Genomic DNA, 15,822 nt, shown 5'->3' with positions numbered 1-15,822 from the left:
TTTCCAGGTCCATCGGCACAAGGTGGTGCGTCGTGGTCAATGGACAGCGGCTCGGATGACTCCCACCGCTGGTCGGACAGCCTGAGCATCGATGAGAAGGACGGCTTTGTGTTCGTCAACTACTCAGAGGGCCAACACAAGGGTGTGCACCGCCACCACATGCACCCCCACGGGATCAGCGGCACCAACGCTCAGCTTCTGCACCCGCCTGCCGTGGAGGCGCGCGCCTTCAACCAGCTCAGGGCAGGTGGGTGTTGTTGTAGACTCCTTGGGTGCGTGTACTAAATGGTAACGCTAACGAGTTTGCACACTCTTCCCCCACCCACAGAAGAAAAAATAAGAACATACCCTATTCACCATATGAAGACTTTTTAAGCCGCAAAACTCCTTCAACACCCTGTCACAGTTGGCTCACCCTGTCTCCCTCAACCCACAAATAAAAAATCTGAAATCTTGTTATCATATTGCTATGTAGATTTGATGTCACAGAACAATATTTTCCAAACGTTTGTTCCCGCATCTGCCAACCGTGCAGGGGTGGGCCCGCTAACTGCAAACGGATGTTGACTTCAACACTCGAACCGACTTTGTGCACCCCTTCCCCAACACAGAGAAGAAAATAAAATATTTATTTATTTAGATTTTAATCAGAATCATCTTTATTTTGCCAAGTATGTCCAAAAAAAACACACAATGAATTTGTCTCCGGTAGTTGGAGCTGCTCTAGTACGACAACAGACAGTCAATTGACAGAGAATACTTTTGAGACATTGAGAAAACAGTCGCTGAGCAATAAAAGGTTGCTAGTAATCTGGTAATGCCGGTACAATTTATTTATTTGACAATTGTGCAAAAAGATGCAGAGTCCTCTAGCAATTAGAGCAGTTTGAATGACTAATATTGCAATAGTCCGGTGCAATGACCATTGTGCAAAGGGCGCAGAGACTTCAAGGAATGTAAAGTGACTAGTAGTGCGATAATCTGGGACAATGTCAATTGTGCAAATGTTGCAGATACTCCTCAGTCAGTGTGCGAGTGGTGCAGTTGCTACTCTGGCATGAGTGGCCAGTATTGGTCAACAACAGATATGCAAATAGTGCTGATTCTGATTTCCCCAAATTTTGCTGGCGCACCTGCCCGACGTGGAGAGGTACGCCTACTAACTGCTAGCATGCTAACATGTGTTGACAGGCTACAGGTGGGAGCGACAGCTGGTCTTCCGCAGCAAGCTCACCATGCACACGGCGTTCGACCGCAAGGACAATGCGCACCCTGCCGAGATCACCGCACTCGCCATCTCCAAGTGAGACGCCATTTTGTCTCTGTGTCGCCATTTTGTCTCTATGCCGGCTTTTTGTCTCGCCGCATAAGGTTCATGTACTAGTGTGCTTTTTGTCCTCACTAGTAAGACAACATTGGTATACTAGTAGCACAACTACAAAACTGTGCACTAGCTGACATCTGTGTGGTATTGTTACTACTAGTGAAGCGCTAGATATTAGCTAGTAGAATTTTATAATGTCATTCGTAGTCATTTTGCCTCGCTAGTAATGTAATTGTCCCATTAGTATGGCAAAGTTGCTACTAGTGAGGACAAAGAGCGTACTAGTACATGGAGCTCAAGCTGGATATCAAGACCAGTGTTGGGAAAGTTCATTTTCTACATGAATTAGTTAAAAGTTCAGTTCATAGTTCAATATTCTAAATTTTTAATGAGTTTCACTGGTCCAAAAACAAACTAGTTTATAGTTCTTTTTTCTTCAGTATGTTGCTGACGGGCGGCATAGTTGACGATTGGTTAGAGCGTCTGCCTCACAGTTCTGAGGACCGGGGTTCAATCCCAGCCCCGCCTGTGTGGAGTTTGCATGTTCTCCCCGTACCTGTGTGGGTCTTCTCCGGGCACTCCGGTTTCTTCCCACATCCCAAAAACATGCATGGTAGGTTAATTGACAACTCTAAATTTCCCGTAGGTGTGAATGTGAGGGCGAATGGTTGTTTGTTTCTATGTGCCCTGCGATTGGCTGGCAACCAGTTCAGGGTGTACCCCGCCTCCTGCCCGATGATTGCTGGGATGGGCTCCAGAACTCCCCCGACCCTTGTGAGGATAAGCGGCTCAGAAAATGGATGGATGTTGCTGACGGACTATTTCCCTCAATTACTGGCATTTCATTTGTTGCCACCCATTCAGTCCACACGAGTACCCAGTAGCAGCTTTCACCCTACAATCTAAAAAACATGAGGAAAAACATGTTGCTTGAATGGTGTTTTTAAATGAGGAATTAAAACAAAAAGAGGACTTCTGTCCTTAATGTGGTAAACAAAAACGTCCAGCTTCCCTAGCTTTGCAAAGCAATGCGCAATGCGATAGCGTGCTTCTGTCCCGTGATTTTTAACAGTGGTAAAAACTTTGAGGGACCTAGCTTGTTTACCATACCGGGACACAGCACGTTTAATTGACTCTGCTTTTTCTGTTTGGTTTTTGAAAGTCTTCTCGTGCTTCGTCTGCCCTTAAACATTCGGCACACAACATTCTCCCATCATAAAGTGCACACAGAACGTTCTTTCATAAATACAAAACCCAACTCTTGTGTCCATGAAAACCGGAATGCCCTCGTTTTTCCCTTTTTAGTAGCCGGCGCTGCCATTGGTGACATCTGTAATGCGCGGGTCTTTGGGAATGTGGGCGGGACTGTGTCTACAGCGCTGCGAGGATTGTGTGTACAGGAGCTGTCACTCAAGCCCAATAAATCGGGCCAAGCATAAAGTGACGATTGACATGACACCCAGCGCGTCAGTGTTTATGCCACGGAGTGCCAACTGTGGTGCCAAAGGTTGCCTACCCCTGTACTAGAGTGTGACACATGCCTACTAGTTGGGCCTAGTAGTCTTACTAGTGCAACGCAGTAGTGTACTACTAAGGTAAGACACAGTCATTCTACTCGTGTCATTGTCTTACTAGTGAGGACAAAGAGCACCATAATACATGGACCCTAAGCTGATATTGAATAAATGCTTAAAACGACTTTCCATAAGGATGCACTAGTAGCTCAACTAGGTTTTACAAGTACTGCTTTTTTTCCCCTACAAATGCCACTTTTGACCAATCAGTAGACAATTAAACCTTCCATCCATCCATTTTCTGAGCCGCTTCTCCTCACTAGGGTCGCGGGAGTGCTGGAGCCTATCCCAGCTATCATTGTACACCCTGAACTGGTTGCCAGCCAATCGCAGGGCACATACAAACAAACAACCATTTGCACTCACATTCACACCTACGGGAAATTTAGAGTCTCCAATTGATGCATGTTTTTGGGATGTGGGAGGAAACCGGAGTGCCCGGAGAAAACCCATGCTGGTACGGAGAGAACATGCAAACTCCACACAGGCAGGGCCGGGGATTGAACCCCGGTCCTCAGAACTGTGAGGCTGACGCTCTAACCAGTCGCCCACCGTGCCGCCTACAATTAAACCTTACAAGTAAAATATTGTGGTGGACAAGTAATACTGCTAGGCCCAACCAGTAAGCATGTGTCACGCACTTGTAGCCTCCTGGACAAAGCAAGTGCTCTCTTGTAGTTTTGCCTCATGAGTGACAGTTGTTCTACTAGTATGCCAAAATTATCCTATTAATGTGCAGAAATGTTATACAGACAGTTATTCTGCTTGTACACCCTAGTCATTCTACTAGTGTGCTGAATTGTCTTATTAGTGAGGACAAAAAGCCATAGTAGTACATGTATCTCAATATTATGGATGTGAAATAAATGATCAAATGTTTTTTCATACGGCGTTTACCTTCTTTCCTTACCTATCAGGGACCACAGCAAGATCCTGGTGGGTGACGGGCAGGGGCGCGTCTTCAGTTGGTCGGTGAGCGACCAGCCGGGACGCTCGGCCGCTGACCACTGGGTGAAGGACGAGGTGGTGGACAGCTGCTCGGGGTGCGCGGTGCGATTCTCCCTCACCGAGAGACGCCACCACTGCCGGAATTGTGGACAGCTGTTTTGTCAGAAGTAAGTCCAACGGGATATTGCATCAAAAATTTAAAAAACATTAAGTTGCGCACCCCCTTCAACATTCCGACAGGGTTGGCGCACCCCACGCCCGCAGGCGCACACCCTAACAAAAAGTCATTTAAACATGATCAAAATGTGAAATTATGATGAAAAAACCCAAAAAACTTTTGTTTCAATTTCACCTTCTCACAATATGAACAAAATTGTTTCTTTCCCCAGCAGTTGACGCACCTCCCCACGCACCCTCAAAAAGTCAGGAAAACGTCATCAAAATGCAACAATTTCCCCAAGAGTTGGCATACCTCTTTGCCTTCAAAAAAAAGAAAAAGTCAACATTTTCAAGAAAACAATCACAGCATAAGATTTCTTTTTTCCCTTAAAAAATTACAGCTGCAAAAAAAGTCATATTTTTCAAGAAATAAGTAGAGGTTTTGTCAGAAGTCTGTGTAAAAAATGGGCCAACCTTTGAAGCTCCACACCCAAGACCAAAGTCACATTTTTTAAGTAAGACATATTTTCAAGTGGGGAAAAAAACGTTTTGACAAAACAGTGACATTTTTCAGAAAAAATACATTTTTATATAAGAATAAAAATTCCAAAAGTTCAACAAAAAGTCACATTTTTTAAAGGAAAAAGTTAATTTTTCAAGTCACATTTTTTTTCAAGAATAAGAGTCACACTTTATTGGGGGGAAAAAGGTCAGATTTTCAAGAAAGAATTAATCGAATTTCTTTGAAAAACATTTATTTCATCAAGAAAGTCACATTTTTAAGTAAGTCTTTTAAGGTAAAAAAAAAAAAATCATTTTAAAGAAAAAAAGTCATTTTTAAGAAAAGAAGTCATTTTTCAAGGGAAAAAGTAAAAATTTTCAAGTAAACAATCACATTTTTCAAGAATAAAAGTAACTTTTCTTGAGCAAAAGGTTACATTTTCAAGAAAGTCTTTGAAAATTTTTTCCAAGAAAGCCCGGTTTTTCAAGGAAGTCACATTTTATATTCAGAATCATTTTTATTTGCCAAGTATGTCCAAAAACACACAAGGAATTTGTCTCCGGTAGTTGGAGCCGCTCTAGTACGACAACAGACAGTCAATTTACATAGAACACTTTAGAGACATAAAGACATTGACAGAAACAGTCACTGGGCAATAAAGGGTTCCTAGTTATCTGCTAATGCCGGTAAAATTTATTTATTTATTTATATTTTTTTTTGACAATTGTGCAAAAAGATGCAGAGTCCTCTAGCACTTAGAGCAGTTTGAATGGCTAATATTGCAATAGTCCGGTGCAATGACCATTGTACAAAGGGCGCCGAGACTTCAAGGAGTGTATGCAGTTTGAAGTGATTAGTAGTGCAATAATCTGGGACAATGTTGATTGTGCAAATGTTGCAGATACTCCTCAGTCAGTGTGCAAATGGGGCAGATGCTACTCTGGCATGAGTGGCGAGTATTGGTCAACACCAAATATGCAAATAGTGCAGCGTGGCGAGACTACTACAGTGAGTGCACGAGTAGTATATAATTAGCCCGACAGAAATGTGACAACAAACTCAGACAAAAGAAATTGGCAGCATGTTGGAATGGAATTGTAGGTTAGCTGTTTAAGAAGTTGATGGCAAGAGGGAAGAAGCTGTTGGAATGTCTGCTAGTTCTAGTTTGCATTGATCGGTAGCGCCTACCTGAGGGAAGGAGCCGGTGACCGGGATGTGGAGGGTCCGAGAGGATTTTGCACGCTCTTGTCTTAGTTCTGGCAGCGTGCAAGTCCTCAAGGGTGGGTAGGGGGGTCCCCACAATCTTTTCAGCAGTTTTGATTGTCCGTTGCAGTCGGAGTTTGTCATTTTTTGGAGCAGCATTAAACCAGACTGTGGTGGAAGAACACAGGACTGATTCGATTACCGCTGTGTAGAACTGCCTCAGCAGCTCCCGTGGCAGGCCGTGCTTTCTCAGAAGCCGCAGGAAGTACATCCTCTGCTGGGCCTTTTTGAGGACGGAGTTGATGTTGATCGCCCACTTCAGGTCCTGAGAGACTTTAATTCCCAGGAACTTGAAGGTCTCGACGGTTGACACAAGGCAGTTGAACAGCGTGAGGGGCAGCTGTGGCGAAGGATGCCTCCTGAAGTCCACGATCATCTCTACGGTCTTGAGCGTGTTCAACTCCAGGTTGTGTCGGGCCGCACCACAGCTCCAGCTGCTCCACTTCCTGCCGATATGCAGACCATCCTTGATGAGGCCGTTGACAGTGGTGTCATCTGCACCTTCAGGAGTTTGACAGTGCAGTTGTTCGTGTAGAGAGAGAAGAGCAGCGGAGAGAGGACACAACCTTGGGGCGCCCGGTGCTGATGCTGCATGGGGATGAGGTCCTTGTGAAAGTGTCCTTTTCAAATCTGCAGCAGAAAGTATTCAAGTCATTTGCTGGTGTACTATTGTTCTCAGCTTGCGGTGATCGTTGCTTGTAATTGGTCAGCGATTGTAATGCATGCCAGACTGATTCATAGTCGTTGGCGTTAAACTGTTTTTCCAACTTTGCTGCATAGTCTTAGTCAGCTGGTTTCTAGCGCGATTATACAGGGCCCTGTCCCCGCTTTGATATGCGTCCTCCTTAGCTTAGCGAAGTTGCTTAAGTTTGGCAGTGAATCACGTTGTTATTGAATGTGCGAAATGACTTTGTTGGTGCACACACATCTTCACAGAAACTAATAAGATGTGACAGTGTTCCGTATATTCATCCAGGCTGCCAGCTGAATTTTCAGACACTCCAGTCTGTGTAGTCTAAACAGTTTTGAAGTTCTATCTGTGCTTCATTGGTCCACTTTTTCACTGTTTTCACTGTAGGCTTCGCGCATTTAAGTTATTGCCTGTATGTCGGTATTAAGTGAATTAAGCAGTGATCAGACGAGCCCAGTGCTCCACGAGGTTTAGCACGGTATGCGTTATTTAGCGTAGGAGGACCTAGGTTGAAATCCGGCCGGCCTCACCTGTGTGGAGTTTGCATGTTCTTCCCGTGTCTGTGTGGGTTTTCTCCGGGCACTCCGGTTTCCTCAAACATCCCACAAACATGCATGGTAGGTTGATTGAAGACTCTAAATTGCCTAAAGGTGTGAATGTGAGTCCGAATGGTTGTTTTTTTTATATGTGCCCTGTGATTGGGTGGCGACCAGTTCAGGGTGTAGCCCGCCTCTCGCCCGAAGATACTTGGGATAGGCTCCATCACGCTCGCGACACTAGTGAGGAGAAGCGGTACGGATGATTAATGAATTAATGAAACAAAGTTACCTTTGTCTTGAATTAATGAAACAAAGTTACCTTTGTCTTGTATAAGACAAAGGTAACATATTTGGGGGTAAAAGTTTTAAGAAAGAGTCAAACTTCTTGAGAAAAAGTCAACTTTTATAAGAAAGTCATTTTTTAAGTAAGCCTCATTAAAAAAAACAAAAAACAGGTCACATTTTTCAACGATGAGACACTTTTTTTTCTTCAGAAAAAAGTCACATTTTCGAGTCACTTTTTTTTCAAGAAAAAAAGTATTTTTTCTAGAATGTCATATTTGAAAGAAAGAAAAACTATACGTTTTTGCCAAAAAATTAAAGAAATACAGTACATTTTTCTCAAAACATGACAAAATAACCTAAGAAATGCAGAAATGCCTCTTTTCCAGTTGGAACAACCCCTGTCTCTTACACACACCTTCAATTTAAAATTTAATATTTCCAGCACACTGTCTCCCTGCACATATCCTCAAAACATGCTCTCACAAAACTTTCAAAATGTGAACAAAACGTGACAAAACTAATGAAAGAGATGAAAACAAAAACAAAGTTGGCACACCCCTTTCCCCTGCTCTGAAGTGAACCTCTGTGCCTGTCTTGACCTCCTGTTTCCAGGTGCAGTCGCTTCCAGTCGGAGATTAAGCGCCTGAAGATTTCGTCTCCGGTGCGCGTGTGCCAGAACTGTTACTACAACCTGCAGCACGAGCACACCGCCGCCAACGACGAACACAAGAACTGAGCGCACCCCCACCCCCACCCAGCAAGGTGTTTATAATGTACATACATGTAACCACGGCCTTTTTAACTCCAACCACACACCCACAAAAAGGTAAAATGTAAAATAGCGGACATGAAAGAGATATGAATGTCACTCATGAATAATAATGTCACTCGTTATGCAAAATTGTCTCCACGTTTTGTTTTTTTGCCAAATTGTTGAGTTGCTGCTTCCTGAAGAGACTGGATGGAGGGACATGTTCAAATATCATATCTTATATCTTAAAATAACTTTATTAATAATGTCTGGTCAGTCTTGAGTAAGTGTACAGGATTTTCTACAAAAAGGGACTTTCTTCTTGTATGTGTTTTTTTTTTTTTTTTTTTTAAATATAAATATATATGATTTGTTGACTGTGCCCACAGGCGTGATTATCATCGTCATCATCATCACGTTGATTAATCATGTAAAAAACAAACTTGTTCCACATGCTTCTTGATGTTGTTTAGGTTGCAAACAGCAGGAATGTGCACACATTTAAACACATCTTTACTTGTTTTTTTGTTTTTACATTTTGAACCTGGTTGCAGACAAAAAATAATGCAAATCTGTTGAAAATAATGATAGAATATGTCATGAATGAATTGAAATATTAATCGTGAAAAAAAATCTACATTTTTTTCGGACTATTTTTTTTCCCAATAAAGAACTAAGTCAGTTTTCTTCAATTTTATTCTCGTAATATTGAAACTTTTACTGACTTTAATCGGGAAATATGAGTGTTTTTTTTGCTAGGAAAATATCGTAATATTCCAAATTTCTTTCTTGTAACTTAACTTTTTTTGAAAATTTAACTTCTTGAACAAATTTGTCCTAACCGTAGTCTGTCATGTTGATATTTATAGAAAAAATATATAAATTTAATTTGGAATGTTACGATTTTTTTTCTCTGAAAATTTTCACTTTTATCTTGGAATATTACACTTTTTTTCCTCCTAAAAGGTTGACTGCAATTTTATAATATTCAAATTGTGTTTTGAATTTTAATCTTGTAATATTACAGTTTTAATTCCATAATGATTTCCTTTTTCTTTCTTTAAAAGTGTTTTCCCCCCTTGTAATGTTAACTTTTTTATTTTAAAAAAAATATATATTTATCTCATAATTTTATGAATGCTTTTCTCACAAAAATGTTACTAATACCGTAATATTCTAACTTTTTACTCCTAAAACATCTGACTTAATTCTTGTAATATTACGACTTTTTTCTGGACTTCTTTTCTTTGATCTCATGCAATTAATATTACAATGTTTTTTCTTAAAAATACTACTATAACTAATCATATACTACGACTTAAAAAAAATAGTATTTTCATGAGAAAATGTTTTTTTGTAAAAGACCAAAAAAAGACTTGAATCTCAAAATTACATGTTATTTCTGGGGGGGAAATGGCTATTACGAGAATAGTCAATTATATTGTATTTGTTTATTTATTTTTTTACTTAATATTACAACTTTTTTTCTCCTGAAAGTATGATTTTTATATATATTGTTTTGTAATTTTACCCCTTTTTTTCTTTAAAAATATGAACTTGAATCGCGGAATGTTAGTAATAATATGAATATTAGTTTGTTTCTCCTAAAAATAGTTATTTTTTCTTGACAAATATGGCTCATCATATATTACAACTTCGAGAAAAAAAAGTTTTTTTATGTAAAAGACGTTTACTCAAAAAATTAAAAAGTATTGAAAGAAAATCACTTTTTTCTCATAACTTTACATTTCTTTCCCACAAAATCTATATTTTTGTTGTTGTTGGCTTAAATCTTGTAATATTACAACTTTTTCCCACAAAAAAATATAACTAAACAATTTTTTCCCCTCCCTACAAATGCAACTTTCTTCGAGTAACGTTTCCAAGTGTCCTTTTTAAAGTGACCATTAGAGGACGCCAAATCCCAAGTGACACTCGAGCCTCTTTACACATTGCTCTTTATCAGATCATGAACCCTCTTGGTTTTGATTGGATTTGATTGGCGGCCATGAAAAGACAAGGTGGCTGCAGCCAGGTTCAGACCCACGCGCACACACGTTCACGCGCACACTGTGGTGGCAGCAATTGTTGGTGACGTCATTGTGTTGGACGTCCTTGTCAATCAGCAGTGTACAAAAGAGCTTTTTTTTTTTTTAGTAGACTTTTAGTTTTTCTATGAAATGTTAGCGTGGTTCCTGATGACATTTCACATGTACAAAGTATTTATGCGAAGATGGCTGCTTTTACATTTTTGTTTTTTAAAATGAAGATTGTTGCATGAATACGGCGGACTGACTTTGTGCGTCAGTACCACAACATCAACAACAACAAGACTTTCTTCTTGTCGCCATTGTCGTCTTTTTTTTGTGCGTTTATGTCGCATTTTGCAAGGAAAAGACACTTTTTTTGTGGGCTGGGCCCCACACTCGACACTCACAAGGACAAGACAACACTCCCACCTGCCCGCCTGCTGGACTTGTGGAAAAAGAAAAGACAGTAGCGTGTGGCTTCTGGGTGGTTTCTGCTATTAGAAGACTTTGCGAGTATCTGCTGTGCAATCTGTGCTACATGAATGTTTCTTCTTCTTCTTCTTCTTCTTCTTGTGTGTTTGTGTTCACAAGCCACAAACCATGTTGTAAAAAAAAAAGAAATCTTACTCCTTTGTCATCGTCATGGAAACAGGATGTTACAAAAATGCAATAGAGCTGATACTTATTCTTTAGCCTTTCAATAAATTGCTGTTTACCACCAAATGGCTCGTTCATTTACATAAGTAAAGAGAAAGTAAAACATTTTCAAGAAAAATGATCAAAATTTTCAAGAAAAAAAAAACTTTCACATTCTCCAGAAGTTTTTTTTAAATTTCAAATTTTTCAAGTCACTTTCTCAAGTGTAAGGATCGTTTTTGAAGTCACCTTTTCAAGCAAGTCGCATTTCAGATTTTTTTTTTTTCCAAGTCAGATTTTTCAAGAAAAATTACCATCTGTCAAAAATCACATTTTTTTAAATTATTTTTTAGGGGAAAACGTTTGAAAGAAATCGACATTTTTCAGGAAAAGTCACAAAAAAAGTTTTAAAAATTTAATTAAGTCACATTTCAAGAAAAAGTTAACATTTGACCCGATTGGCACATTTTTTTAAAAGTAAATCTTACTTTCAGGGGGGGGGGAACACCTTTTGAGGAAAGTGACATTTTTCAGGAAATCTATTTTTTTCAAGAATCAAGAGTCACATTATTTAAGTATTATTTTCAATGGTAATTAGCTGTATTTTTAAAACAAAAAAGTCAAATTAATCAAGAATAAGTCAATTTTTGAGACAAAAGTAAGATTTTTCAATACAGTCAATTTTTTTCAAAGATGTCACTTCTTTCTCTGCTATTAGAAGACTACAAGTATCTGCTACGCAATCTCCTTGTGCGTTTGTGTTCACATGCCACAAACTTGAAAATTTAAACAAAAAAATCTCATACCGCCGTCATCGTCAATGGAATCAAAATGTTAAAATAATGCAAGAGAGCTGAAACTTTTTCTTAAGCCTTTTCAATGCATAATTGCTGTTTACTAGCAAGGTCTGTCAGTTAAATTTTCAAGAAAAAAGTTGAATTGTTCAAGAAAAAGCCTTTTTTTTTTCAAGAAAACAGGATTTTTTTTAAAGTCAATTTCAATAAAAGTCCAATTAATAAGTTAGTTTTTTTTAGTACAATTTTCAAGAGAAGTAATTTAAAAAAAGATTTTTTTATAAATTCACATTTTCAACTGTCTTTTTTTTCTCCAGGGGAAAAAACACGTTTTTCAGAATGAAGAATTCAAGCAAAAAATGAAAACATTTCAAGAAAAAAAACTCATATTCAAAAATAAGAGGACCGCCCCCCCAAAAAAAGTCAGATTTTCAAGAAAAAGTCGTATTTAGTAAGAAAAACACATCAAGAAGTCACATTTTCAAAAGTCACATGTTCAAGAAAGTCACATTTTTAAAGAAAACCAATTCACTTTTAAAGCTTGAGAAAGTCTTATTTTCGGGGGGGGGGGGAGCTGATATAAAAAAACACTACTTTAGTCTTGTAATGGTGCAACTTTTTTCTAGAGAAAATATTACTTTATTTGCATAACTACAATTCTTTTCTAAAAATACAAATGTATTCATGAAATTACATTTTGTTACTGTTAAAAAATATAACTATTTCCCCCACAAAGGTAAAACTTTTTTAAAGTCAACTATATTTTCACAATATTAAGTTTTTCTTCTTGAAAAAAACAACTGTATGAATAATAAAATGAATACATAAATGTGTACAAAATAATCATTTCAATTTCTGAAGGAGACGTTTGATTCATTTCGGAGTCTGATTTTGGTTGCTAAGTGACGTCAGAAAGCGTCTCGCGCATGCGTACACATAATCTGCAGTCAGGACTCGGGAATAACTGCGGCAAACGCGCGTCAAGATAACGCTTGGGGCGCCATACCGGAAGCAAAATCGTTTTACTCAACAATTTATTGGCAATATTAAGTAATGTAACTCAGTTTGCTTTACTTTGAAAGTCCCCACTTAGGAAGTGGTTTCCTCGCAGTGCCGCTACCTGGACGGCGGACTGCAGTGATAAACACAAACACGCAGTCAGTCAGTCAGCCTTAACAGGCAGCCAACGGCGACGTCAGTCTGTGGAGCTTTTGGACATCTATCGCTGCTCTCCTCTCCTTTCACTGGCTTCTCTCACTCGCTGCTCGCGGCCTTTGACGCTTCAAAACCGGGGACGCTTTTTGACGTTTGACCAAGCGTTCAAGGAATAACCGACGCGAGAGCGAGTGAGCGGCCGTCCTCGCGAACCTCCTTTCCCCGGCTTCCCTCACCTCTTCTCGGGGGGCGGCTTACTCCAAGGTCCCGGCGGCTGAGGCGACATGACTGAGCTTCGGCGGCGAGGGGGCGGCGGGGAAGACCTGGACAGCACGGACAACATGAGCGATAAGGTAAATAAAAATAAAACAATGAAATAAATTGGCTTCCGCGTCGATTGGACAAGTCGGTAGAGGTTGTCAACCCGAGACGGGACTCGACGGGAGGCTAATTATTAGCCTGTTAGCTTGTTAGCGAGCTAAATGGCTAATCCGTCCACTAGTCTAAAAATAGTCTCCCTCGCTTTGATTCAGTGTTTACAACACAACTTCCACACTTCTCTCAACGCTCACATATCACGCCATTTAGTCATGAAATTTCAGATTTTTACACACTAGGATGTTTTTATTTTAAACAAGAAACACAACCAAAAATATTTGAAGTTGACTCAGTGTGACTGTGCAGTTAAAAATAACAACAATAATATTTTTTTTTAAAAAACTATAAAAAAAATAAATATCTGAAGCTGATACAAAGTGCTGCTGTACATAAAGATCATTCATAAAACAAAAGGCTATTAAGGCTGCATACTAACAATTATTTTAATAATTGATTATTCTTCCAATTAATTGATAAATCAGAATTTTTAAAAAAAAACATCTTTTGATTTCCATCCCTTTATTCAACCATATGACAGTGCAGAAAACAGACAAAGCAAAAATTTATTATGATTGTTTGGTCCATAACATGTCAGAAAATAGGCAAAATGTTGATCATTGTTTTCAGAAGTAAAAGCAGATGTTTGAAAATGTCTTTCGATTTAACACAAAGATAATCAGTCTGCTTTCATGGAGATCTACAGAACTCTGAGGATATTTACTGTTGAGATGCTGAAATTTTGACAATTTTAAGTTTAACAATGTCTCAAAAGAATTTATTGATCATCAAAATAGTCGAATACATTGATAATCAATTAGCTTTCAATTAAATTATGAATTGTTGCACCTCTAAACACAATAATGAAATAATAACAAAAAACAAATAACTAAAATAATAAGTAACATTTTCTCTACTATTAACAATGTATTTCTTCAAAAACATAAATCCAGTCCGTAACATGTAAACACTCCACAGTGTCTCCCCTGGGTTTTTAGACCAAACTGTCACAATCTTTACGTTGATCACCTGATGTTCTGCTAGTGGACTGTCTTTGGTAAAAAAAAAAAAATAATAAATGAGAGAAAACAAAAACACTTTAAATCAAAATGTATTATTTATTTATTTTTAAAGTCGCCATTTTATGACAGTAATTTTACCTTTAGAAATTTTCTTTAGAAAGTCACAATTATGAGAATAAGATGCTTTAAAAAAAAAGTTTAGAAAGTAACTGATAACTTACTAACCTTACAAGTATTCTTTAATTTTTTTCCGGAAAAAGTTGTAAAACTAAAGTATGAGGGGTTTTGTGTCATTCTAAGAGATTACTCTTAGAATGACACAATGTTGGAGGGGGAAAAAAAGGCAGATTTAAAAAATAAAAAACAAGCTGTAAACTTAGAAGAATAAAGTTGTATTTTTATTTGTGAAAAGTAAGTAAGTTGTGAAAAGTTGCAATCTTTAAATAATCACGGCCTATATTGGGGGGAAATAATGTTTTTTTCAGTAAGTTCAATAGAAAGAAAAAAAGTTTGCAATATTTCGAGGACAAAATGTTACTTTTTCTGAGACAGTTAAAAAAATGGAGTGAAGTCATTGGAAATTTACAAGAATGAAGTTTTGTGAAACTGTCTTAATCTTAGGCAAATAGTCATATTTTTTTGAAAAAAAAGTTGTGAGAAAGTGAAGTTTGCTTGCAGAGTTATTTTTACACACTGAACGTGCGTTTGCTTCTTTTGCACCACATTGATATGCTCCTCCCACCTCGGTCATTGGCACGCTCCCGTTCGTCAAAGTTGTGGGGCGACCTTGTACGGCGGCCAGCGGCGTGCCCGTTCCCCCATTACTATCATTGTGAAGCACAAGTCACCAAGAGCTGGATTGTTGGCCCATAAATTGGGAATGTGAGCTGAGAGGGGACATATGTGAAAATTCAAACAGAGTGCAGTATTTGGAGGTTAGGCACGTCATCCGCTCTAATTCGTTCAAATTGAAACTGCCATGAAGCTGGGGGGGGGGGCAGCCAAGCGTGACATCCTTCAATGTCTTACTGTCATTGTGAAGCCCAATTCACCAAGCGTTGGATTGTTGGACCACAGTTGCATAAAAAATTACAAATATACTTAAGTATTGTTGTACAGCACAACATATGTATACTTAAAGACTGTATTTGTATGGCTGTGACCCGCTTGCTGAAAACCCAGAAATGGTGGGTTGGATTGTTGGCCCTCTAATAGGCAATTTGAAATCTAAATCGGAAGGGGGGGTGGGTGAAAATAAAAAGAGGGGCGTATTTTGAGGTTATGCTCACCATCCGCTCCCATTGATTAAAATTGAACTTGCCACGATTGTCATCGCTGGCAACAATGAATACAAGCTTCGTTAATTTAATCCAATGTCTTATCATACATTGAGAATACAAAATATTGTTGTAAAACACAACATATGTTTACTTAATCGACTGCATTTGTTTGGTTCGGTAGCAGTTGAGGCTCGCTCGCTTAAAACCCGGAAATTCCATGTTGCCGTTCAGTTGAGTGGGTGGGTAGGAATCCAAGTGGGCAGGTACTTGTATAACGAGTTAACTTTTTATGTCACAAATACACACACAAATCTGATGTAGTCATTTTGCCAGCCGTTTATCGTCTTTTGGATTCAGTCGACAAACTGCATAGTTTCAGAATTTAAACCATGTCACAGACTCATTTGACCTATGTTATGCATAAAACTATAGGAAAAAAAATGGATTCTGATGCCATGGGACCTTTTTAACAGAATTAAATCCATTTTTTTGAA

At 38.8% G+C, this 15,822-nt stretch overlaps 2 protein-coding genes across 7 annotated transcripts in view; both read left to right on the top strand.

Moving 5' to 3' along the window:
* The window catches only part of wdfy3 (WD repeat and FYVE domain containing 3), a 113,119-nt gene extending 104,391 nt beyond the window's left edge, over positions 1-8,728 (top strand). For all 6 annotated transcript variants that reach the window (XM_061766924.1, XM_061766922.1, XM_061766923.1 and 3 more), the window contains 4 exons: positions 8-247; positions 1,192-1,303; positions 3,816-4,013; positions 7,898-8,728. In XM_061766924.1, coding sequence (XP_061622908.1) covers positions 8-247; positions 1,192-1,303; positions 3,816-4,013; positions 7,898-8,021 — 674 coding nt within the window. In that variant the 3' untranslated portion in view covers positions 8,022-8,728. The remainder of the gene's footprint in view (positions 1-7; positions 248-1,191; positions 1,304-3,815; positions 4,014-7,897) is intronic.
* Positions 8,729-12,601: 3,873 nt separating this feature from the next.
* cds1 (CDP-diacylglycerol synthase (phosphatidate cytidylyltransferase) 1) overlaps positions 12,602-15,822 on the top strand; it is a 19,904-nt gene continuing 16,683 nt past the window's right edge. The window contains exon 1 of the mRNA XM_061766903.1: positions 12,602-13,004. Coding sequence (XP_061622887.1) covers positions 12,936-13,004 — 69 coding nt within the window. The 5' untranslated portion in view covers positions 12,602-12,935. The remainder of the gene's footprint in view (positions 13,005-15,822) is intronic.

This window comes from Phyllopteryx taeniolatus, chromosome 3 (assembly GCF_024500385.1).
Source record: "Phyllopteryx taeniolatus isolate TA_2022b chromosome 3, UOR_Ptae_1.2, whole genome shotgun sequence".
NCBI lineage: Eukaryota > Metazoa > Chordata > Actinopteri > Syngnathiformes > Syngnathidae > Phyllopteryx > Phyllopteryx taeniolatus.
The sequence above is the reverse complement of the archived record's forward strand: the minus strand, read 5'-3'. Positions and strand labels throughout refer to the sequence as shown.